General features: G+C 53.4%; 8 protein-coding genes across 8 annotated transcripts; 4 read left to right on the top strand and 4 right to left on the bottom strand.

The window, feature by feature from the left end:
• Positions 1-962: 962 nt before the first annotated feature.
• On the bottom strand, positions 963-1954 carry CCOS01_04975 (Ras family protein; the record flags this gene model as incomplete). Its single annotated transcript, XM_060453156.1, has 4 exons — positions 963-1204; positions 1325-1600; positions 1694-1808; positions 1943-1954. The coding sequence occupies 4 exons, from the start codon at positions 1952-1954 to the stop codon at positions 963-965; spliced, it is 645 nt and encodes a 214-aa protein (XP_060317114.1).
• Positions 1955-2480: 526 nt separating this feature from the next.
• On the top strand, positions 2481-2903 carry CCOS01_04974 (uncharacterized protein; the record flags this gene model as incomplete). The annotated part of the gene is made up of 1 exon (XM_060453155.1): positions 2481-2903. One exon carries the CDS (start codon positions 2481-2483, stop codon positions 2901-2903), a length of 423 nt encoding a protein of 140 aa, XP_060317113.1.
• A 6783-nt stretch (positions 2904-9686) lies between these two features.
• Positions 9687-11179, bottom strand: CCOS01_04973 (molybdenum cofactor synthesis domain-containing protein; the record flags this gene model as incomplete). The annotated part of the gene is made up of 8 exons (XM_060453154.1): positions 9687-9804; positions 9909-10125; positions 10182-10474; positions 10537-10554; positions 10612-10706; positions 10765-10809; positions 10892-10900; positions 10979-11179. The coding sequence occupies 8 exons, from the start codon at positions 11177-11179 to the stop codon at positions 9687-9689; spliced, it is 996 nt and encodes a 331-aa protein (XP_060317112.1).
• A 1191-nt stretch (positions 11180-12370) lies between these two features.
• On the top strand, positions 12371-13065 carry CCOS01_04972 (GMF family protein; the record flags this gene model as incomplete). Its single annotated transcript, XM_060453153.1, has 4 exons — positions 12371-12373; positions 12453-12555; positions 12661-12794; positions 12877-13065. The coding sequence occupies 4 exons, from the start codon at positions 12371-12373 to the stop codon at positions 13063-13065; spliced, it is 429 nt and encodes a 142-aa protein (XP_060317111.1).
• Positions 13066-13364: 299 nt separating this feature from the next.
• CCOS01_04971 (uncharacterized protein) lies at positions 13365-14402 on the bottom strand (the record flags this gene model as incomplete). Its single annotated transcript, XM_060453152.1, has 1 exon — positions 13365-14402. The coding sequence occupies one exon, from the start codon at positions 14400-14402 to the stop codon at positions 13365-13367; it is 1038 nt and encodes a 345-aa protein (XP_060317110.1).
• Positions 14403-15559: 1157 nt separating this feature from the next.
• On the top strand, positions 15560-16674 carry CCOS01_04970 (deoxyhypusine hydroxylase; the record flags this gene model as incomplete). The annotated part of the gene is made up of 2 exons (XM_060453151.1): positions 15560-16077; positions 16164-16674. 2 exons carry the CDS (start codon positions 15560-15562, stop codon positions 16672-16674), a joined length of 1029 nt encoding a protein of 342 aa, XP_060317109.1.
• A 102-nt stretch (positions 16675-16776) lies between these two features.
• Positions 16777-17291, bottom strand: CCOS01_04969 (transcription factor S-II; the record flags this gene model as incomplete). Its single annotated transcript, XM_060453150.1, has 3 exons — positions 16777-16795; positions 16871-17105; positions 17177-17291. 3 exons carry the CDS (start codon positions 17289-17291, stop codon positions 16777-16779), a joined length of 369 nt encoding a protein of 122 aa, XP_060317108.1.
• Positions 17292-17612: 321 nt separating this feature from the next.
• CCOS01_04968 (AT hook domain-containing protein) lies at positions 17613-23705 on the top strand (the record flags this gene model as incomplete). Its single annotated transcript, XM_060453149.1, has 3 exons — positions 17613-18117; positions 18176-18365; positions 18419-23705. Coding segments are annotated over 3 exons (5982 nt in total), but the record flags the coding sequence as incomplete, so codon positions are not given.
• Between the last annotated feature and the right edge of the window lie 496 nt (positions 23706-24201).

Below are 24201 nucleotides of genomic sequence, written 5' to 3'. Positions count from 1 at the left end.
ATTCAAGCTCACCTGTTTACCGTCACTCGGTTTCTTGAGCAAGCAGACTAGCCTGTTCCTAGATAACCTCGTTTCATCATCAGCCACAACATCTTGAGGTATCACAAGTCGTAAAACGTTGCAGTAGCATCTTGAACAACAACCATGAGTGCGAAAAAACGCTAAGCCTGAGTAGACAAACCCTCACACAACTACAGCTCAACCGTTAAAAATCACATTGAGGGCAGGATATCACATCTCAGATGAACTGACGTAAAGGGAATCTGTATGACTTGGCGACTGACTCTGACCTCAGAAAGACCTTGCGGTGTCTCAGAAGAAAGAAGAAATTACAGTATGAAAAGAAAAAAAGGAGTACCGATATAAAGAAGAGACAGAGACAAGCCGATGTTTGGTCTCAAATAACCCTCCCAGTGTGTGTAGTAAAGAATCTCGAGTCCACCCTCCACAAGGTCTTGCGGCCAACAGTCTCTGGCTGACAGACCAGCCAGTCTGCAACCCATTCTTCTCTGCCGCCGCACCACACGATGAGGATACTGCCAGACAGCCTTGTGAACAGGACTCTCTTCTCTTGTCCCCTGCCACGTACAATCGTGTGCGATGACCATGTCCATGAAGTTGCCCTGAAAAGAACAAGTTCCAAAAAGTGCAGCAAGTCAGAACCCGACTCCCCGTCCGATGCAGCACAAACAAGATTTTGATCATTGGTCCCCCACGTCAACATGTCTTTCTCCAAACGACATTTGCTAGGCCTGCTTGGACCTGTTCAAAAGTCCAGACGGGGAAGAAACCGTGCGCTCAGCAACAACCAGCGGCATCCACCAGCCCAGTCAAGGCTCAAGGTATCTCACGACTCTCTAGCCGCTTGGTCTGCCACAACCCCTCCCTCTTGCTCTCTCGCTCTCTCTCCCCATTGTGCGGGCGCTCTCTCTTTCTCCAGGTCGAAGTCGAAAAAAGACCGCTCACATTATTACGCACTTGGAGCAGCAGCCTGCCTCTTGCTCACCGCCCTCAACGTCCATGGGCTTCGGGGGTCCGTTGATGCCAGAGGCGCCACCGCTGCCGGTAGAGTAGCCCTGCATCTCTCGGTTGTATCGACGGATTTCGCGGACAATATCATAGAAAGCCTTGTCGACGTTGATGCGAGACTTGGCTGATGTCTCGATGAACTTGCATCCGAATGACTTGGCAAGAGCCTCTCCCTCTGTAAGAAACGTATCAGTCATCAATTCAATCGATTAAATCAACCATCAGACAAGAGGCCTATATATTGGAGGCACGATCATGCAGCAATGCGGCGCAGCAAATAATAAAAAAAACATACCTTGTCGTGTGACTTCTCTCTCGCCCTCCAAATCGCACTTATTGCCGACGACAACCATGGGGAAGTAGTCCTTGTCCTTGACTCTCAGAATCTGCTGCTGGAATGTGGTGATTTCTTCGAAGCTCTGGCGCGAGGTGATGGAGTAGACGAGCAGGAATCCCTCTCCCGTTCTCATGTACTGCTCGCGCATGGCGGAGTACTCTTCCTGACCGGCGGTGTCGAGAACATCGAGCAGGGCAACTTCCTCGTCAATAACGCACTGCTTGCGGTAGGAATCTGTAGTTGAGAAGAAGCAGGTTAATTTGAGCGATTGATTCGCGGTTGCATCGACCAGCAGTAGGAAATTTGATTATTATCGAGGCAGCGTACCTTCAATCGTTGGGTCATACTCGTCGACGAAATGGCTCTGGATCAATTGAATGGTCAAGCAAGATTTACCGACACCACCGCCACCGACGACGACCAGCTTGTACTCTCTCAAGAACTGCGAATGAATGACGGGTTAGCAATGCGTTGATGGAAGCGACGGAGACGAGACAAGGATCGAAGAGTGGAACGTCGCGCGACGATGCGAGGACGAGGACGAGGACGAGAGCGAAGGCGAGGGAGACGACGAACCTTGGACGCCATTGTGCTGTGATGATGTGTTGATTGATGGTTGAAATCTCGACAGGTCTTGTTCGCGCGCAATGTTGATGGCTTGAAGCAACTGCTGTTGAGGTGAAGATACGGGCGAGATCCGGGAAACAGTCAGGAGCAGCCGGGCGATTGGCGTCTCGACGGATTCGGAAAGGGCTCAGCGAGGTTGATTTTGGCGAGGTGCGTGAGCGTGAAGGTGGGATTGAAAGGAGTGGTTTGACAGCGAGCGAAACGACGGGTGGAAATCTGGATCTGGTACGGCACAGGCCGGATTGCGAAGTTTAAAGGTGAAACGACGAGGTAGATGGCAGAAATCCGGGACTGACAGCAGACAGTCTTTCGAGAAGGAGAATGAGAGAATGGGCACAAATGGGGTGGTGTTTCGTTGTTGCTAAGGGGGGGCTTTTTGGCAAAATGTGGAGATGGGGGAACGGGTCGGTCCAGTAGTAGGGAAGGAAGGACCTGCCTGCACCTTGCCTCTGCTCCTGCCTCCTGGCGCTGCTGCTGGGTGCTAGGTATGTGTGCTGGGGCAGGTGCGGGTGCGTGTGTGTGCTCCTGCTCTGTTCTCCTGCTAAGGTTCCTACCTAGGTGCTTAGGTAGACAGGAGGAAGGGAAGGTACGGAAGGTAAGGTACGAAGCTGAGGTACTGATTAAGCATACCGGGGTACCTGCTCTTGCAGCTGCTGCACAGCGGAAATCGCTGTACACCCACTCACTCCACACGTTGTATCTTTCCTTACATCGGCCTTCCCTGCCGTCCCTGCCTTCTCGTGTCCACTCCCTCCCAGCTCCCCTTCGCTCTTTCCCGCGCCTTGCCTTTTTTTTTTCCTCTTCCCTCTGGGCTCCTTCCACACTCACCTCCATTCTCCCACTGCCAGACGAGCAGGGCAGGGAAGGTGCTGTATCCGTTCATCCACCTTCGTCCAGAAATGGTACGTAACTTTAGGGCAGACAGTAAAGTGCCTCTTTCATCGCACTGGGGGAGGGGGCATGCCACACACTCTCTCTTCATCTCTCAGTCTCTTTCACACATTGGGACGGAATTAGAGGTGACGGGAGAGGTGAGAGGTGAGTGAGAGAACGAGGTGAAGCCTGGCTTGGGTTGGCCAGGGTGTGGTTGTAAAGATTCCATTCCATCCATCTCAGTCCTAAGCAGTGAGCACGTCTGGTTCCGTCTGCTTTGGTCACTTCGAGGCTCACAGCAAGGTACGGGACACCAGGACTGCTTGCCCATCTTGCCCTCCGCCGGCCTTGTCTCGTGTGCCGTGCCCGGCCAAGTCGACACGGGCGTGCCACCAGGTCTAGCCAGGTCCTTTTTTGCCGTCCGTCACGCACTTGTTCTTCGTCTCTTAGACTCTTTCCAAGTGTACCCCCCCTTCTCATGAGACGAGGGACCCAATGCGCGCGGCTTCTGTCACACCAGGCGCTCTTTCGATGAGATCGCGCGGTCGACCATGCCATGTATCTAAGGTAAGCCAAGACATCTCGATATCTTGTGTCTGGTTCGTCACCCCTCTATTCCGCAGTGGACAAGAACGGTTGGCTGGCACCAGTTTGGCGTTTAGCGCTGGGTCCATGATTTGACGACGACCTGGAAGACTTGGATCGAAGAAGGCACAGGCACACACCCTCACCAACGTCGCTCACACTGCCTCCGTCCGCCCATGCCTTGTGCGAACTTTGAGGTACGCGACATGCGCTACGGATACACGAAGCTCATGTCGGGCCAGGTGGAAGCAGATCGATAACGACGTGGAAGCGCTATTTGCGAGCGAGGCGCCTCCCATTACCAATCACTTGAATGATTCTATGGGGCCCATCTGGAAGGATAGGAGAAGATCAATACAAATCATTTACAAGAACCTGGGGTCGCAATGAGAGTTGATAGTGATACTATTCAATACATGCCTCCATTGGTCGCACTGCGCTGGGTATGGAAACAGCAGCAAAGGTGAACAATCCCATCAGACAAAGGGAATTGACAGAAAAATTAGACGATACCGAGGGCTCGAGTGAAGGTGAGATTTGGCCGGGGATGGGAAAGAGAGACTTGCAAGTGGGAGTTTATCGCGGCGACCTTCTGGTGCAGTAGCGTTGGATGCAGCAGGGGGGTCCCTTGGAACCATAAAAAAGAGGCCTGGTGCAGACGCCTGCAGATGCCCACAAAGCAGCAAAGCGGCCGAGGGTGGGAGGACCATTGATGGAGCGCAAGGGGGGAGAAGACGCGCAGAAACGATGGAATAAATTGGTGAGTGGACCAAAGGGAAAGAAAAAAGAGGGGTGGCGTCGCGCATGGTTCGTGCGAGCGAGAGTGGAACTGTGGGAAGCGAGTGGGAGCGAGATGGGGGGTCCCACCTCAGGCACCAGGAGGAAACGGTACGTACTGCGTATCTATCAGACAGGGGAAAGGAAGGAACAGCTGCAAATGCGAGTGAGTGACCCCCCCAGCGGCAATTCCCAAGTGCTGACAGGGGCAAGAACCAGAGGGAAAGGTGGGGTAGAGATGCACTTAAGCGTCAAGCTCGAAGTTTTCTTTTCCTTATGTAATCTATCAAGATCGCATTCAGGAAATACTTCAGTCACCGTCTCCACGAAAAAAGCTAGATGGGAAACCAGCAGACAAATATCTTTTTGTTATCAGAAATGAGTGCAGTCCAACCTATCCGAGTCAATAAGAGCATGGATTGCTCTGAACGAATGAGGTACGCAATCATCGGTCTCTTCACCGCTCCCGTTGTGGTGCCATGTCGTATTGCCTAATACAATGTCCGGATATAAGCCCCGGTTGTTCGGTCACCCCATCAGAGCAGAAAGCCCGATGTGAGAGGACGTATCGCATCTTGCGGTTCGACAGCTCCACACTTCTGATTACAGTAATAATACGGCGCAGAACACGGCAGGATAGGTTATAGTAGAGTCTACCTCCTTACATACCCGTGTACCATTGTACGCAGTATGGGTTTGGTCCTTCGCGATTAGACTCCTTGTCACCGTTACGCGCTCTGCCTTGCCATATGGCGGGAAGCCTGCTACAGTCTTACCCTCAATAAGATAGGTGAACAGGAAAGAGACCTCATCCAAGAATTGTCAAGATGCTCAAGTCGACTGTGTCCGCGGCTTGCTGCGGCCGATGGTGACGCGTAGGACCAAGACATACACCTAGGTCTTACCAATGCACTCACACATTTCAAGACAATCTACCACTTTGGAACGACCCCTAGCCATGCGTCTGGTGACAAGAAGTTGATGCGTATCCTTCAGTCAATGGTCAACATGGGATGCGTTCAAGTTGTGATGTCTCCGTTCCGTCCCGTCTCGTCGTCATATCTGAAATGAGCTTCAAAGTGAGCTTCCTCGGCGACGAGGCCGTATGTAGTTAAAGAGGGCGAGGCGTGAGTGGTTCCTTCCTTCCAGCGAGCAGAGAGCTTTGACCACGTGGGCTTCCTGATGTTTTACTGTTTGACTCCGCACTGTACGAATTCTTACGACACCAGGCAGGTACGAAGGATGGGAGGATTCGTATGTTGGACGGCAGGTGCAATGCCATGTCTCCAGCCTTGCACCTCTTACACCCTCCGTATTCCGTATCCGCTTGATAGACTCTGCACTTTACACAACCTTACAGAGAGGCCTTCCCTCACTTGACCTGCGTACGATACTGGTTTTGCGGTCTAGAACCCGACTCGGACGGCCTTCTTTGCTGATCCGAGGTTGAATGAGATCCATCGAGCCAGCTGATAATTAGTGGTCAACATCCAGATACGTACATTTATTCCATTTTGTTACGGTTCCCGTTGTCCAACATCACCCGAATATCTGCGAATAACCTCTTTCACTTGCTAGCAGCCAAACCTTACTTAACGCCTTCCAAAAGCCTGCCCATCAAATACAACAACAATTGGTGAGCTGCCTGCAGGCTGCAGTCTCCGACGCCTCACCATGGCCCAGGCGCTGAGCATACGCGACAAAAGCGAAGTCGCCACCTTCTAAACTCTCTCCACTAGGTAATTACAAGTCTGTCTGTTTGCGGCAGCGCCTCGCGCCGACTTGAGCCTCTTCGGGGTCTCCACGTCCACGTGAATCTTCGTCGTATAGCCCGCTCTTGAAAGAACGATCATGTCGCTCCGCACATGTATAGCCTAACAGCCTGATAGCGCTCGATCAATCTCTATGCCAGTTCGTGGCGCAAAGGCTGGCTCAGCTCAACTTGCACACATCCCATTCCAAACTAAACTTCGGCCCGGAGGTCACGGAGAATCCGTGAGAGTTCCCAGCACATGCTCCCTTCCACCGCACCTGTCACCCCAAGATATCCATCAAAGACGCCCTCACCTACGCATGACAGCAGTAAGGGACGACGCGCTGGAATGTAGAATGGCATCTTGGCTGTTCTCACCTGAGCTTACACGACATCGTCTGAAGTTACCAGCCGGCGCTGATCACTTCATACGCATACGGACATGTTGTCGAGATACAGGACCCTGGGAAAACGTGCTGGACACCATGTCACAATCCGGCAATTCTCAACCGACGTTGTGAACCCCTTGCCACCACGATGTACGTATGCCTGCCAGGGGTTGAACGCAGCTATAATCAACGGATACAAAGGCCCACCTCATGCGGCTTTGCTTCAGCAAGCCATTGCAGATCCACGTACAACGGTACACGCGCATTTACCAGGTGCCAGACTACGCAGTACTACTGCAGTTAAACCCTTGCCAACGTAGACCAAGAAAGACGACCACCTCGCGGTAATGGTGACACCCGACAACTCAAACAGGAGCGCGAGGGGAATCACGTTCATCAAAGATCTTTCGTCGAAACAGACCAACAGATCATGATCGTATCTTACGTACTGAGAGGATTTGCGCCACACTTGCAGACATCAGAGCTCAATGAGTCAACTGTCCTAATCAGTATCGTTCAGCCAGCTCGAACAACATGCTCAACTTTACGTCCAATACTTCAGCACGGCACCTCGCAGCAAAGGTTTGTTGAATACGGAACGCCGTCCTCAGTGAAGAAGAGATGAGGGGCCAATGGTTACGATCCACCCACTGTCCAACTTCGTACGGTGCACTTTGGGCAATGAAGCCGTACTGGGGCCAGACTGCAGTCAGCGCTCGATTTGAACCCCTCAAGCTCCCTGTATCAACGGCGCAACTGGGACTACTGCACCCCAGCCTTCAAAGTCGCTAGAGAGGTTCTGTCATTATGACAGAATGGGTCGAGCGTGCATCTGTCCAAAGCATTCTGAAGCTTCTCAATGCCATGGAATCCGACATCGATATAACTAAACTTTAGCCGCAACCACACCCAAAACTACGGACCGAAACGATGTTGCTTCTACCTACATCCCTTGCATCCCGGGTTTGAGCCAAGACGCCTAGCCCTGACATCTGAACTTTGGCTTACTTGCTTCTGCCATAACTCAACGCCTTGACTTGACTCCTCCTCTAGTCAGACAACCGCCAGGCACGTTGCGTGGCCCACGTCAGATCTCACGAGTCTTGACCATGCAACGCACAGAGAGCGACCAGTCCACGGCATACTCCTTGATGATCGAGAGACAGAGAATCCTTCCCTGGCAGTGCTTGGTAGGCTGTAGCGACTGGTGGCTCTGGCGCGAGGCAGCTTTGATTCGTTGACCGGTAACGCTTCAAGGCCATAGCGCATGAGTAGTCGCGGTATTCGCACCGGCCCAAACTCATACTGGCTCTTGCGCCGCCCGAGCTTGCATGGCCCGACCAGCAACTTGGCAAGACAGCGCCGATCATCTTTCCACAAACACAACCGTCAACTTGGTTGATCTCTGGCGACATTGCGCTCAGATCGCTTTTTCTTCGTCCCTCCGCGTGTTTCCATGCCTTCAAGTGGAGGCAGCTGGGGTGTTCTCGGGCCATGTTTCTCTGCATCTTTGGATTCTGGCTTTCTGAAGTCTGAGCTGTTGGATGTACAGCCACTTGCCGAAGCAAAGATGCAAGTCATGTCACTTTGATCTGCTGGTGGAAGCCGCCATTATCGCACGCTGAAGGGCTTCGAACAATATTCTTTCCACGGCGCATACCTGCTCAAACAACTGGAGAGATGCTCGGTGGCCATCAACATCAGTATCTAATCCACATTGGGGATACCCCAGGATAGCAGGCTGCCAATACCCCAGGTTTAGGCGCAGCCACAAATTTCCATATCGCCATACCAGTCCTGCCAGTGTCCAAAAGGAGTTCGAGCGAGCGAGGGTTCACGTTGGTTTCTAGAAGCTCGGCCTCTGCAAGCATGGCCACCAGGGTAGAACGGCGGATAAGCACGGCACTGGTCAGGAGTACCTTGCACTATCGCCTTCATGAGGCCATTAGACAGGAGGCGGCGGCGATAGTCCCGTGTCGTCCTTTCATCCGCGCGAGGCTATCTTCTCCAGCAATGGTCTCTTCTCGGACCGTGCTTCACCTCGGACATATCAAACCGATTTGATTTCCACGAGATTTTTAGAGAACCTATCCCAATCTCGGTCAGTCGCACAGTGCGACATGACATGGATGGATGAAGTTCCGGACAGGCCACTTAATGGATGGCAAATCCATGTCCGGAGGGCGACAATGCGACGACTGGGTTGTAGTCGCAGACATGCTTTTGTGGAGCATGAACTGACCTTCCATCGATTTTCGAGTCTTGACATTCGGCTGACTCGATGCAACAGGCATAGCGTGGCCGAAGTGGTTGCTGGGAGTCTCAAGAGGTTTCCTCAGCCATGGGGAAGAGTCGTCGTCGTCGATAAGGATCCGCGAGCGACGGCCCCATTGTGCCGTCACGAGACGGAGGTGTAGCCAAACGTTGTCACCGTCAGAGATAGCACCGGGGCCCCAATCCACAGCTCATCTCCTGGCGAAACGGAGCCAGTCTCCAATCGGTAGGTAACCGTGCTGGCATATCTCGCTCGCGGGCCGCCATCATACGCAGTAATTAGCAATCCGAGAACTGCAGGCCCGTGGTGTGTTGAACAGCTGCAGCAGAAGCTTGTCATTCTAGAAGCCCTGGAGGATCATTTCGATCCACCCCTGGCCTGCAGCAGCGCAATCCGCCATCGTCTCCGTCCGACATGGGTCCAACAACGATCTCTTGGTTTATTCGAGTTAGGATGCCTGCAATTCACGAATACTCTCTAGCTGCATTCGCCTCGCATCGCGGGTTGGCTGTTGGTCGCAGGCTCGCGGCTGAAGTGATGGGATTGATTATGCACACGCAACGATTTGTGTGTGTCTGCGAATCAGGCCATGTAGGATTCGTGCGATATCTCTACTGAGAGCTCTGCCATAGTCACAAATTGTGGCCCATTGAAAGGGCTCCACCACGTGCCCGAGTGCGGTCTCCGCGCCTCCACAAGTCAGATCGTGAAGTCCCTTGAAGAGTTTGTTCGACAGCTCAAACACATCATTCATAGCTGGCGGATGATGTTGGCAGGTTGACAGCTGATCCCATTGAAAAGATATTGGGACGGTTGAATACTTTTCACAGAAAACCGATCTCACGGTGGTCAAATCGCTGTAGGCTGCTCCAGTATCAGAAAGTACACCATCCTAGAATTGATCCGCAACACTTTATACTCCAGATGATAGAGTTACAATCGGATATCCCGAACAAAATTGTTATTGCCGCAACGGAGCCACTTCCTTCGGGATCGTGGGGGTTAATTCCTATCTGATTTGAGATTTAGGTTTTGCTGACATTATTCGAGATCTTTCCCTGCTTCGCCCTGGGTATCATCCTCACCCTCCGCGTTTACACGCTTTCCTTCGACACCCTGGACAACCTCGGCCACGATGCTCTCGATGTAAGCCTGGTCCCTGTAGCCGAAAAAAAAAGTCAGCCATCCGAAGTTGAACTTTGATGTTGGAGATATCCACAGCTATGATCTGCGAGCACGTTTCTGCGCAGTTTGATGACTTACCTTCCAACCAACGTCACGGTGCCGTTCTGGCCCCACCGGGGATAGCTGCCGACCTTGACGCCCTTGGGCTCGACCTTGGCCGCGAGTTGCGTCAGGTAGCCGGCGACGGCGCTCTCCGGGAGCGGAGTAGAAATGAGCACGCGGCAGAGGCCCTTGCCCTCGGGATCGGTGAGCCGGGGCACGATGCCTGGCTTCAGCCCGTCGAGGAGCTTCTCAACTGTTTCCCGGCAACGTTAGATCAGAACCATATCCGGGCAGAAAGATGGAACCTACAAAGTCGCGGGACGCCCGGCAAGATGTGAATGTTGCCGTTGACGACGTTGACGGGCACCCAGAGGTCCTCGTGGGGGAAGACGAATTGCTTCTTGGGGTCGCGCTTCTCGTCGGTGGGGAGGATGACCATGCGCAGCTTCGCCTGCAGGGCGGGCGAGTCGACGTCCCAGTCGAAATTTGGCTGGCCCGGGTGCGGCTTGGAGAGCTTCTTCATCTTTTCGAAGGCTTCCTGGTTCAGGACGAGGGGCAGGTCAAAGGCCTTTGCTATTGACTGGTATGTGATGTCGTCGTGTCTGTGAAATTACCTAGTCAACCATCCAGTTTCACGTCAAGGGTCGGATTCCACGTTTCTTACGTTGGACCGATTCCGCCGCTGAGAATATCATGTTAGCTGGGGCCTTGGTGTCATTGAGATTTTGAGGGGACGCACCTGGTTACCACAAAGCCGTAACGATCGCTCATGCGCCTGACGGCTTCGACGATTTCGCTCTCATCGTCTTCGATGACTTCGACTCTCTTCAAGTTCTGCCTTCGGGATCAGCCACACTCCTATGAAGCACTCAATACATGTTGAACAACTCACAATGCCCAAAGAAAAGCACCATTTGGCCATGTAAGCCGAGTTGGTCTGTGAAGATCAGTTAATACGAATTGGCCACTACAAGCCTACTTGACAGTCTAGATGGCCTATCAGAGTGCCGTTTACTCACATCAACAGTCTACGAATTACGATGAGATGTTAGCCATTCATCTAATATGTGACGCCAAGTGGTGTCGATGTTGAAACTTCTCCTCACCTTCCCGCCGAGGACTTCATCTCCGATAATAAGACACGCCGCCGTGTGAATCGTGCGGGTGTTGCGCTCGTCTGCCGAAACCATGATTCTGCTGCTGCGGGCGATGCCGGAAGAGACTGGGAAAGCGGCGGGCTTGACGGCTTGTGTTATCGATTGGGCCGAGGGGAGATGCCGAGACAGCTGGGTGAGTCGCGCGAACATGAGAAAACGATACCCGACGTGAAGTGGCGTGTATATACGGAATGAGGTGCAAGTGTGTGTGTATGTGTGCACCTCAACTCTGTTTACGCAACTTATCTCGAACCGATGGATTTTCGTCTCACAAAAATCGATGATGTCATATGTTGGGAAGAAATCGAAGGTTTCGGTAAAAGGAGAGGAAAGGTCACGACAAACGGGAAGGTTTACGGCAATGGGGCCATGAGCTGATTAGAGTGGGCGGAAGAGAGTGATGCAGGGTCTCTCTTTGGGTACGGGCCGGGGCAGGAGGAGGAGAGCGGAATCGAGAGTAAGGCGTCAGAAAGCACGAATCAAGTGTTGAGATGCGGGAGCTCTTTTGGAGGCTCCGAGCTCCGGCTCGGGGGTGAGCGGAGGACGGTCCTGCGGTGTATGGGATCACGTGACTGTTTGCTCTCATTATCGGTATGATGAATGGGTTCTAGAAGACTGCCGCGACTGCTGTGACTGGTTCTTATCCATTGCGTTGTTTCTATTGATCTTTGAGATGATCAATCAGAGACATAGGTAAATCCCAGACATTCATCCCACTCCCAGCTCTTACTGCAAGATGCTTAATCTTTTCTCGTGACATATTTCCGCGTTCTGTCAATCAGTTGGACAGTCAACGACTTGATTATTTCCAGAGAACCCTCACATAGCAGTATAGAAAGAAATCACCAGAGATAGTATCACTAGCTATAAAAAAAAATGAACATGCTATATCTCAACAACCCAAGTTAAGGTTCCTTAGGTATTTAGGTATACAAGAAGAGCATGGCTTACATCGGCAAATAATCGGAAGGACTGGACGACTTGAAAGCTCCTGTCCGGCGGGAGGATGGGTGAGGTCACTTCGGTGGGGCCCCACCCAGATGGCGCGCGCGGGGCTTTCGTTGCGCTGGTCTCAACTCCATCGGAGGCGGGGGAGGGGTGGCTTGACTTTCGGCCTGACGGTTTCTAGTGTATACTGCATAGTGCTTGCGACAACGAAAGCTACCCTACCTTACCAAATAAACCTCAAGGACCCTTGGGGATATCGTAACAGTATTGTAAACGGCAGCTTTTCGATCCTCCGGGCTTTCGAGAACTTCGTTGCTCGCTTTCCTTCGCTGCATATCTCGAACGAGACTTGAAAGTGCTCCTCCCTGGCCAACCCCTCCTCGAAGACCAGCCATGGTGCGTAAGCAAGCTTTCCAGTCGCAAGCGCAACTGTCACTAGAACATCCAGACTGACTGGCTGTATTTGCACCATTAGGCCTCCGAATCGCGGCTCTACACCTTCTCCCAGGAGACAAAGGACCACCTGCGCAAGTTCCGCCTCGGGACCTCGCGGTCTAGCAGCGCTCAAGCTGTCATTTGTATGTATGTCTCGTTTATGTCAAACACTAGCCCCGACGGGATACCTCGCGCGCCGGACCAACAAAGCGTATATCCTAGATGCTGACTTTATGCTACTTTGATAGACTACATTGATAAGAACACGCACGAGATCAAGCAAGACGACGACAAGGTCGTGTACAAGTCCCTCGAGGAGATTAGCGACGACCTCCCAGACCATAGCCCGCGCTTCATTCTGCTGAGCTACCCGCTTACACTGGTATGTTCAGGATTCATTGGGACATCCATGACGAGGAGAAAGGGGAAACCTGATGGCTGATGACTTTTGTCTTTCCCTGCAGGCCTCCGGCCGCTTGTCGGTCCCGTACGTCCTGATTTACTACCTCCCTACCACCTGTAACAGCGAGATACGAATGCTCTACGCCGGCGCCAAGGAGCTGATGCGGAATACGAGCGAGGTCATTCGCGTGATTGATATCCGAGAGGCTGAGGATCTGGAGGAGATACCGGAGAAGTTGGGCGCTGAGTAAAAGAGGCAATATGAGTTTGGAGAAAAGGGAAAGAAAAGAGATGATGTGAGGCATGAACATTTGCAAGGCGGGGAGTGAGCATCTACATAGACAGTCGAAGGAGAGGGGACCACAGGCTTGGCCCCGTTCATGATGAAGAACAGGACGGTAGTATGCAGCGTTTCGCGTACATAATACAAGTGCTTTGCCTATACAGCTTCTTCCCGATTTGCTGATGGATTTCTTTTGTTATTTTTGTTTCGTTAAGTAGCGTCTAAATCATGATCAGGGGAGCAATATCTAGCCCCCTCCTCTCCCATCTAATCCTCGGGCAACACATCCTTCTCATTCAGCCCCATCTCCTTGCTCACATTCCTCACCACCTCCTTAAACGCCAAACACGCAGGACTATCAGGGAAACTATCAAAGAAGCTCTCGCCATAGTCGCACGCCATCCCGATCCGCGGGTCCAGCGGCACGCTCCCCAAAAACGGCACCCCCATCTCCTCGGCCAGCGCCCGCCCGCCGCCCGTCGTCGCGCGGAAGATCTCGCTCTGGTTCGTGCACTTGGGGCACACGAAGCCCGCCATGTTCTCCGCGAGGCCGAGAACGCGGATGCCCGCTTTCCGGCAAAAGTCAATCTCCTTGCGGACGTCGAGGAGGGAGACCTCCTGCGGCGTGGTGACGACGACGGCGCCGTCGATGCCGCTGTCGCGGAGGAACGTGTTCACGCTGAGGTGCTCGTCCGAGGTCCCGGGGGGCGTGTCGACGAGGAGGAAGTCGAGGGGCCCCCACTCGACGTCCTTGAGGAACTGCTTGATGAGGCCGTTCTTCTTGGCGCCGCGCCAGATGATGGCGGCGTCGCGGTCGGGCAGCATGAACTGGATGGACATGACCCCCAAATTGTCGAGGACCCAGACGGGCGACCAGCCCGCGCCGGAGACGTGGATCGTCTCGGCCTCGACGCCGAGCATCTTGGGGATCGAGGGCCCGCAGATGTCCGTGTCCATGACGCCGACGGCGCTGTCGGGGTTCGTGGCGAAGGCGTGGGCGAGGAGGGTGGTGAAGGTGGACTTGCCGACGCCGCCTTTGCCCGAGAGGACGAGGATCTTGTGGGCGATGCCGGAGAGGCGGGAGGCGATGATGGGTATGTCCGGGTCCGGGCCCTTTACGGCGGTGGCGGCGCAGATTTCCTTGTTGGGGCAGCCGGCGCAGGAGTCTGCTGTGCCGGCGGCGGCGGATTCTGGTCCCGGGCAGTGTTCTGGTTCTGGAGCGACGAGGGAGGGTTTCTGTTTGAGGGGGTTGGCGAGGACGTCTTGGACCGCTGAGTCGGGGTCCGCCTCCAGGGAGGGGGCCATCTTTGTGTGCGCGCTGTGGTTTGCTCGTGAGATGAGTGGTGTCTGGAGGTCCGGGGAGGATTGCGAGTGATGTGCGGTCAGATCCTATCGGTTATAGTGAAAGTTGAAGGCGTGTAAATGAGATGGATGAGGTGTCTTTAGGTCCGGCACCGGCGATGGGGTGAGGCCAAGTGAGGTGAAGTTGATTGATAAGCCGGATTGCACAGCGGTTCTATGGCGACAGTCAAGATCGAACTCGTCACAAGTTGAAGACTTATACGGGGAATACTGACAAGTGAGTTTCAGTTCGTTTGCTGCTTGGAGAAGCCAGAGTTCACTGTGGATCGTACGAAGGTAGAAGTATAAGGTAAATATCTAAGATGAAGAGCGGTTGACAAAATGAGTTGCTGTGAGTGGTGGCAATGGCGCCCTGGAAGTTCGCCGCGGTTGCAACCCCACTTAACAGAGTCACTCTTCAACACTAACTTTGCTGATGTAACCAAAAGTTAAGCTTTGCAGGACTTGACAAGATGGAAGCCAAAAGGACACAGATTATCAACAAAAAGTCGTTACAAACATCCAGTGATACAGAAACACATCCTAGGTGACAATGGCAAAAGGCAAGGTCCATCCAGGATTCGAACCTGGGCCTACGGAAGGTTCTGATAATCAGAATCCGACGTCCTAACCAACTAGACTAATAGACCAATCAGAGCTACTGGCTTCTGAAGGAGATCATGAAAACGACAACCTATGAATGAAGCCGCTTTGGGCTGCAAGGCCCGTAGCATTACGTACGGCAAAGGCCCTCTCAGCTGAAGTGCCTGTGTTTTGCAGGAAATGCAGCTGTGGACGGGGCTGCAGGGTTCCCTTTTCTAGTGAGGGGCAGATCTTATCGGGTGCCAATCACCCCGCTATGCCCCTCGCAAAATTTCTACAGCCAGCCCGACTTTATCAGATCCGACGGGCAAGAGACCACCCCTCGGAGGTAAGTCTTAGTCCATTCCGCCATCCTAGAATACAATCGGCCCACGCCCTTCTTCTTTTTTCTTTCCATTCAAGCCTCACTTTGAGTCACCACAAACTTCCATTGACGGCATTATTGTCAGTTTCTTTCAGTCTCTAGAATAAAAGATACCCCTCTCCGTTTACGCACAACCCAAAAAGAAAACGCAACAATGTCACCCTCCGCCGACCTCCCCGAGACGCGCGAGACCCTCGAGGCCATCGCCGCCGCCGACCAGTCCCAGACCATCGCCGAGCTGCGCAAGACGCTCACCTCCGAGACGACCCCTCTCCCCATCCGCTTCCGCGCCCTCTTCTCCCTCAAGCACGTCGCCTGCAACAGCAAGGGCGCCGACAGCGAGGCCGCCATCGAGGCCATCGCCGCAGGCTTCGCCTCCCCCTCGGCCCTGCTCAAGCATGAGCTCGCCTACTGCCTCGGCCAGACGGCTAATCTCGTCGCCGTCCCCTATCTGCGCAATGTCCTGACCGACCTCCAGGAGGACCCTATGTGCCGCCACGAGGCCGCCGAGGCCCTTGGTGCGCTGGGTGACGCTAGCCAGCTGGACATCCTGAGGGAGTACAGAGACCGCGAGGGCGAGGACATTTGCATTGTTGAAACATGCGAGATTGCCATCGACCGTCTCGAGTGGGAGAACTCTGAGCAGAGAAAGCTGGAGAAGTTGCGTAAGAGGTACGACTTGCATTGCTACCATGGAGTCCAGAAACGGGGGTATCTTAATTCACTATGCTAACGCCTATGCCCTCGTGCTTGTACAGCGACTTCACGTCCGTCGACCCCGCGCCTCCCATGGAAGAGTCGCAGCGCACCGTGCCAGAGCTCGAAAAGACTCTCATGGATTCGAGCCTGCCCCTTTTCCTGCGCTACCGCGCCATGTTCGCCCTGCGCGACCTCGCGTCGCCGCCCGACCTGCCGACCGCCGTCCCCGCGGTGCTGGCCCTCGCCAAGGGCCTCGCCGACTCCTCCGCCCTGTTCCGCCACGAGATCGCCTTCGTCTTCGGCCAGCTGTCGCACCCGGCCTCCATCCCCGCGCTGACCGAGGCGCTCAGCAACACCGAGGAGGCCAGCATGGTGCGGCACGAGGCCGCCGAGGCGCTGGGTAGCCTGGGCGACGAGGAGGGCGTCGAGGCGACGCTCCTCAAGTTCCTGCACGACAAGGAGAAGGTTGTGCGCGAGAGCGTCATCGTGGCGCTGGACATGGCCGAGTTCGAGTCAAGCGGCCAGACGGAGTATGCGTTGATTCCCGAGGCGGCCAAGGCGGCTGCTTGAACGCGAAGTGGTCTTTTTGGTTTTGGGCAAGTTGGGTCGGGCAGGTAAATATTCGGGTGGTATTAGGTACTTAAAAGCGACGGGCAAAAAGTTTAGTGCATTTCAGTTGTTATGAGACCACCTGGAAAAACAAGTCGGTTAGTATGAGGTTGGGAAATAGCTAGCTCGGTCGGAATAAAACGAGGCATTGGCGTACTTGAAACCACATTCGCAGGTGAAGAAGATGGTGCTGCCTTCGTCTGCACTGCGAAGCTGCACGGCGGTGAAGCGGACCTCCTCTGCGCCGCACTTGGGGCATGTCTCCCTGATCGTGGCCTCGGTGTTGACGTTGGTTCTGTCGACAGCCTGAACGTTGGACTGAAGCTTCTGTCTGAGTTGGGAAGGGAAATCGGAAGGCTTGGTCTGTGTGGTAATCGTCTTGGCGCCAGTGTCTGTGTTGATCTTGTTAGTTTGGAGTCTTGCAAACTACTGCAACCAAGTACGCCAGCGGCGATGAGCCTACCCTTGTTATCGGCACCGCAGCAGTCGCAGGTGAGGGTGTTCTTCTCCGTGCCCATTGACGCGGGTAGAAGGTTACCGCAATCGGTGCAGAAGACGAGAGTTCCAATGGCGGACATGGCTGCGGTGGGATCGGTGTGTGACGGTATCGAGTGTCTACAGGCGTTCGGGGTGTATGGTGATCGACGGAGTATCGCGGCAGACAGACCAACAAAATATTTCTTCCAAGAAATTCGGACAATCGCTATCTCCTTATCGTTATCTTTGATCTTATCGGTTGTCTTGGCGGTTGTCTCCACCCTGGTGGCATATTATGTAATCCCGACTCAGGCTTGCTGCAGACTGCGAGGTGCGCAAGACAAAGAACCTTGAAAGTGCCAGGGGAAACAGGAAAGAACGGAACAACTGGCCACTGGTTGGCCGCTCCTGCCGCCTAAAGCTTCTGCACGGACCACGCGACTGGACAAGGGTCCTTCCACGCGAGGCTGTCGCAACCTTCCGACCTTCTCATCACATCCACGACGACAACGACGACGCCCGATCGCAACACATCGTCCTTTCCTATTTGCAACTTTTCTGCTTGGGACTATGCGACAGGTGGCTCCCTCCTTTTCCTGACCTCTAGTCTCCCTCCTTTGCAACCTCCTCGACCGACAAACGATACTTCCTCCACTGCGCGTTTCCACGTCCGACACCCTTGCCGATCAGCTTCGCCAGTCGCTTCGAATCTCCGTCCTCCTCACGAAATAACATGTCTTGAGGCCCGGATTAGGTCCGAGGAGACAGAAAAAATGGTCAACAGCCAGGGGACCGTCCAGAACGGTCCACCCAATGGCGGCTATATGCAGCCGCAAGCTGCAGAACAACGTCCGATGGCGCGACCGTTTACGCTGTCTGAGGCCCTGCCTTACTCTCCTCAAACCTCCGTCATTCCCTTTACCTCAGGTGGGTGGCTGTCTTTGTCTGAATATATGGTCGTTTGTCTCTAATTGACTTGGTTCAGATCTCATCCCCGATCCAACACTTGGCTCTGGCTCGCTTGCTTCGAGCATATCGCAAATGTTCAGCAGTCAGGAATTCGATAGTCTAAACAAGGAAGCAACGGGGCAAAATCACAACCATGGGATGAAGCACCTGAAATATGCGGTGGATCATGTACTTCACGATTTGAAACCCAATCAACGGACCTACTTGTGAGTTGAACCCTTCTCCGAGCCGATCATTGTCTAACATCTGTGTTTTGTAGCAAGTTCAAGACTGTCCCTAAAGCGAACCCGAACATGGCGAATAGTCCAGCTGGATCTTCCCAGAGTCTGAGTGCTGGTCTCTCCCCGGTGGCGAAGATGGTGTTCGATAGGGCTCCCACATTCATCAAGCCTCCGGGAACAACGAGTACTACCTCAGCCTCTGCCAACGGCCAGCTTGCTCAACAGCCGCAGCCGCAACCTCCATCAACACCCAAATCAGCCCCACCGCCGCCGAAGCGTCCGTCGGCAAGTGCAGAAAGTCATCATGGAAACAACTTCCGCTTCGAAGTAGCGATCCCATCCAAAAAATTCGACCCTAGCGCATATGTAGAGGTCCCCGATCAACCCGCTCCACAGCCTGCTACCGTCAACCCATCCGACGTCACGAGAGTCGTCACTCCAAACCAGGTTACTCCGAAGCAGCTGACGCCTACTCAACCTCAGCTCTCGGCGATACCGGTCCCTATACAGCCTGTCCCCGTGCAAGCGACCCCTACGCAGCCTTTGACGCCCTCCACTGCACAAGGGCCACCGGCCGCGGTTGCAGCTCAGAAGACGAAGTTTGCAATAGAATTGCCTCGCGCTCCTGGATTCAATAAGGATGAATATCTTGAGATGGCGGCTCCAGACTCTCCTGATGAGCCAACGGGATTGTCCATGCGGAGACAGGACGGTGCTTATCAAAGCCGGCAGGATGATATCAGCACCAACCTCAACCAGAAGCAACGGGCGGAAGCAGCCCTCCAGGATCTTGAGCGACTAATCAAGAGCGTACTCGATGCCACTAGAAGTGTGCTCGGAAACGAACCTGGTTACGAACAGGTCGCCACGCTGAACCCCGACAACGAGGCTGTCTTGACGGGGGCCACGCAGCAGAAGTTGCAGACTGCCATCCAAAAATCCATCGAGCTAGGCAGCTACGGCGACGCGCCCATCGAAGAACTTCAGTACATTCAGAAGCTGAGCGAGCCGGGTCTGGCGCATACGCTCAATCTCGATTATCGAATTGAGGAATCTTGGGGCGAATCTGAAGTCTCCGGCTGGCTGAATCAGCTTCCAGAGATTGAGATGGGCCTGAAGACTGCGCGCACTTGTCTACGCATAATGTGTGGTGGTAGGGAAGAGAAGCAAATCTACTCCGAGGAGATTATCCAAAAGTCGACAGATGTCTTCAAGGGGGTTGTCGAGGGTATCGTCATCCCCGTAGTCGAGATGAGGGGCACCGGCCCGACATCTGCACTATTCAAGCTGTTACAGCCTCACAAAAAGGCGATTGGCCCGATTCTCACGAACTGCCAGAAGCTGTTCGCGCTGCTCGCCAAACTCGTCACGAGCATAGAGCTTTCGGATACTGCTCTTGGCATGCTAGAATTTGCCGCATCGAGCCTACTTTTCGTCGACAATGCCTACCTAGAGAAAGATTCTGTCGTTGGTGTACAGCGATTCGATGGCATTCGCTTGGTTGCAATGGAGATGCTTTGCCAGATTTTCCTCGCCAAACCCGACCAGCGCCGTGGCATCTTTGACGACATCCTCACTTCGTTGGAGAAGCTTCCGGTTGGAAAACAGAGTGCTCGCCAATTTCGACTCTCCAATGGCGGTAGCATCCAGCCCGTATCGGCCCTCATCATGCGCCTTGTCCAGGCCAGCTCTGGCAAGGTTGATGAGAAGGGCACGCGCAGTCGCCTAGCCATGATGCAAGAAGAAGATCCGGATGAGGATGAGTTGGCCCAGCCTACGAAGCAGACGGTGGCTGCCACTGTCAAGTCCGAGGATGCAGGTGCCTCACAACATGTGCTCGCCTTGGAGGAGCTCAAGGTTGTAGCATTACCTTTGACTGAAGGCTCGACACACAACGCAAATTACGTGGTTAACTTTATGGTCAACCGTGCGCTGAAGTCCACAAAGTCTGGCGACACTCCATATCGCAATCTTCTTGACCTTTTCGTTGAAGACTTTACGGAATGTCTCGACTCACCTGATTGGCCCTCTGCTGAGCTCATTCTACGCCAAATGACCTTCTACATGATGAAGCTATGGGAGGGAGACAGGACAGCCGCGCCTGCCAAGAACATGGCCCTTGAACTTCTCGGTGTCATGAGTGCTGCAGTCTCTAAACTCCGTTCACATGTTCGTAAGGTCACTTATTCCATGGATGGAAGCGATTCCAACGAGTTGTCGCGGTACCTGTCTGAGCTGGCAACCTCTGCGCTGGAGCAGAAAAGTCGAATCGAACATGACGTCTCTTGGTCAGGACCATTTCGAACAACTCTTGAACACCTTCAGCAACGGTGTGGCGATGACCCTCATTTACAAGGCGCAATTTCCTTCCTGATTGCAGATTGGGCCCAAAGGATCTTCTCCGGTTATGATGCTTTGCAAGAAAGCAGCGACTCGCTGGACCACGAGTTTGGACGACTTGCCTTCCGCCTCAGAATGATGATTGAGGATCGTCGATGGCTTTCTAACGAATACACTTTCAAAGATGTCAACAACAACCACGCAAAATTGGCATACTCCATCATTCTTCTCCGGTCACCATTCTGCGAACACTTTAGAGCAATGCTCAATGTTCTGCTCAATGCCATGGCCAGTGACCAGGCCACCGTCCGCAGCAAGAGTCTCAAGAGTATTAATCAGCTCTTGGAGACAGATCCGGCCATCCTGGACGGAGACTCCGTGGTGGTCCATTTGATCATCAACTGCTCAAGTGATTCGTCCCCCCAGGTACGCGACTCGGCAATTGGCTTGATGGGCAAGTGCATTGGCCTGCGTCCGAGACTTGAAGACAAGATGGCGGAACGAATCATTGAGAGGTTTATCGACTCCGGTATCGGCGTAAGGAAGAGGGCAATGAAACTGGCCAAAGATATTTACCTTCGCAACCAAAGCAGGGAGATCCGCAGCTCTATCGCCAATGGCTTGCTTCATCGTGTGCAAGACCCTGACGAAGGTGTTCGAGAGCTTGCTCGCCAGATGATTGAGGAGGTCTGGTTCGCTCCATTTTACCAAGTCGACGACACAGCAGCCTTCAAAACATCACTCACCGACCACGTTGCTCTGATGATTCAGACAGTCAAGTCTGGTAATGTTGGCGCAGTCCTCGACAAAGTTCTTCAGTCCATCCTAGGCGGGCGGAACAAATCTCACAATGGCCCCTTTGGTGTCAGCATGAAGCTGGTTGAGAAGATGTTCGAGCTTATCGATAATCTTGATTCTGACGATCCTAACATCCCTTCCGGAAGAGATGCATTGCAAGTATTGCAAATCTTCGCCAAGGCAGACCCCAAGCTTTTCACTTTTGAAGAGATCAGGCTGCTGAAGCCCCATCTCGCTAGCATCAGTGGTGCTGATGACCTAGCTGTCTTCAAAGCCGTCACAATCATCTATCGCCAGATCTTGCCGCAACTCTCTGCAAAGTATGCTGACTTCCTGCGAGAAGTGAGAGAACAGCTTCAGAACTCTGTTGGCAGACTCAACAAGAACCTTCTGGATGATGTCGTCGCATGTCTATGGATCATCGCAACTCTCTTGGATAATCGCGATAAGCTAGCTCATCTAGGTGCTTCTAGTTTGCGCGGAGTTGCCAGCATGCGCAACACACAGATGGACGCCACGAAACTCATGAAGTTTGCCAGATATTCGATCATTGTTGGAATGGTCGGCAAGCATTGCGACTTGGACTCAGAGCTTGCTGTCTTCCTCAAGATTTTCCCCAAGTACTCTGGCAAATCTGTGGCAAAGCTCATGGTCGACAACCTGTCTCCCTGGGCAGATGCCTCACAGCCCATGGAGGCCCGGAAGCACGCCCTCGACGCCATCGGTCTCATCTGCCAGGCACATCCCCGAAACTACGTCTCACCGAACGTGTACACCAAGTTCCAACAAGTTTTCGAAGCCAAGGTTCCGGCACTCGAGAGTACTATTCTCCGGTCTTTCAAGGAATTCCTCCTCACCGAAGAAAAACGGTCAGAGGCTGCGACTGCCGCTGCTGCCGCCGGCGCCGACACTGACAAGAAGCGCGAGCTGACAGTAATGGGTGGAACGAGCTTCGACGATGTGGCGAGTGCAACTACTCAACGCTTCCTCAAGGAGGTCACTCGTATCGCTCTGTCGTCGCAAGACGAGCACGCATTCCTCGCAGTAGAGGTACTTGGCAGCATTAATCGACAAGGTCTTGTGCACCCTAAAGAAACGGGAGTGACTTTGATCACCCTTGAAACGTCATCGATGACCAAGATATCCGAGGTCGCATTCATGGAACATCGGGCGCTTCATGAGAAACACGAAACTGTCATTGAACGCGAGTATGCCAGAGCCATCCAAGCAGCCTACGAATACCAGCGGGATATCGTGGGTGATACTCGTGGCGCAACGACGAACCCTTTCCAATCCAAGCTTCATCTCCTGATGGAGGTGCTGAAAGTGAGTAAGTCAAAGAACCGACAAAAGTTCCTAGAGAAACTTGTCGGCCAAGTTGATTTCGACTCTTCGAAGCTCGATGTCTCCAAGCAACTGCCTGCGCATGTCGAATTCTCCCGCTTCATGATTGAGAACCTTGCATTATTCGACTATGTAACTGTTGGAGAGGTGCTGGTCACGGTACATGCGATGGAAAAGATGTTCTCATCAACTGGATCCAGCATGGCGCACGTCATTGAGTCCGAAATCTTCAACATGCGCATGGACCTCGATAAGCCAGAGGACCCGCAAGCCAATGGCGAGCAGCAGCAGCCGCAACAACCTCAGCTCAACATTTCTCCTAAGAGGCTTCGGCAGCTCACTTCCGGATCTATCATTCTTCTCTGTCTCTGGGAGGCAAGAACTTACCTTCGACGTCTGTACGGCTTAGGCAGCAAACGCGAGACCAAGACTAAGATGGCAGCAAAAGATCTCAGCAAAGCACCTACAAAGGTGCAGGGTGTCACCGGAGACAAGTTCTGGGAGGAAGTGAACTCTCATATGAACGGTCTTGCAACACAGGAATCCACCATACAGAAATGCAAGGCCTTCGTGGAACTAATGAACGTCGACAAGGAGTTCAAGGTTGTCGATGAGGACGATATGGACGGCGAAGAAGCCGAAACTCCTAGTGAGGGTGAAGACGATGGCCCCACCGGTGACGGAAGAGGCCGCAAGCGCAAAGCTGGCGCACTTGCTGGTGGTCGCAAGAAACGCGCGCGCTCCACCTCTCGACCGAGACCTCGCGGACGACCTCGCAAAAATCCGGTGGAAGTTGTCGAGGACGATGCAGAGGGCGACTTTGACGACATGGACTTTGCCTGAGTGCCCATACACGATACCACTGCGTTACCAAGAGCAAACATGCTTTTCATCGAACACTACGCATGCGACCACTGCTATAGATGGGTAGTAACGAGCATGATTTTCTCTCACAATTTACATGTACATCATCTTCGATTCGCACACATATAACGGCATCAATGGGTTTAGGAAGGGTCGGTCGCATGAAGAACGGCAAGACATTTACAGGTCGAGGCATGTTGCAAATTCTTTTGGTCTTGCCGTTCGTTCCACTACATTTGAGAGAGGTGTTTGGCCAACCTCGGGAGGGATGGAGGAGAGGGGGCCGGGTACTACAAAAAAAATCAGGGGCGTTCTTTTTCCTATGTCTTGACGACAAGCGAGAAATGAGAAAAAAGAGAACGCGGGAGGCTTATGGGGAAAGATGTGTCTCTCTGCGTCCTGTTCCTCTTTGAATGGGGGCCGGTTTTGGGGATGCCCAAGTTTATCTTTACCACTCGATTTTTATTTTCTGCTG

Source organism: Colletotrichum costaricense (assembly GCF_030867565.1).
Source record: "Colletotrichum costaricense strain IMI 309622 chromosome Unknown Scaffold_4.1, whole genome shotgun sequence".
NCBI lineage: Eukaryota > Fungi > Ascomycota > Sordariomycetes > Glomerellales > Glomerellaceae > Colletotrichum > Colletotrichum costaricense.
Note: the sequence above shows the minus strand (reverse complement) of the source record. Positions and strands in the feature narration are given on the sequence as shown.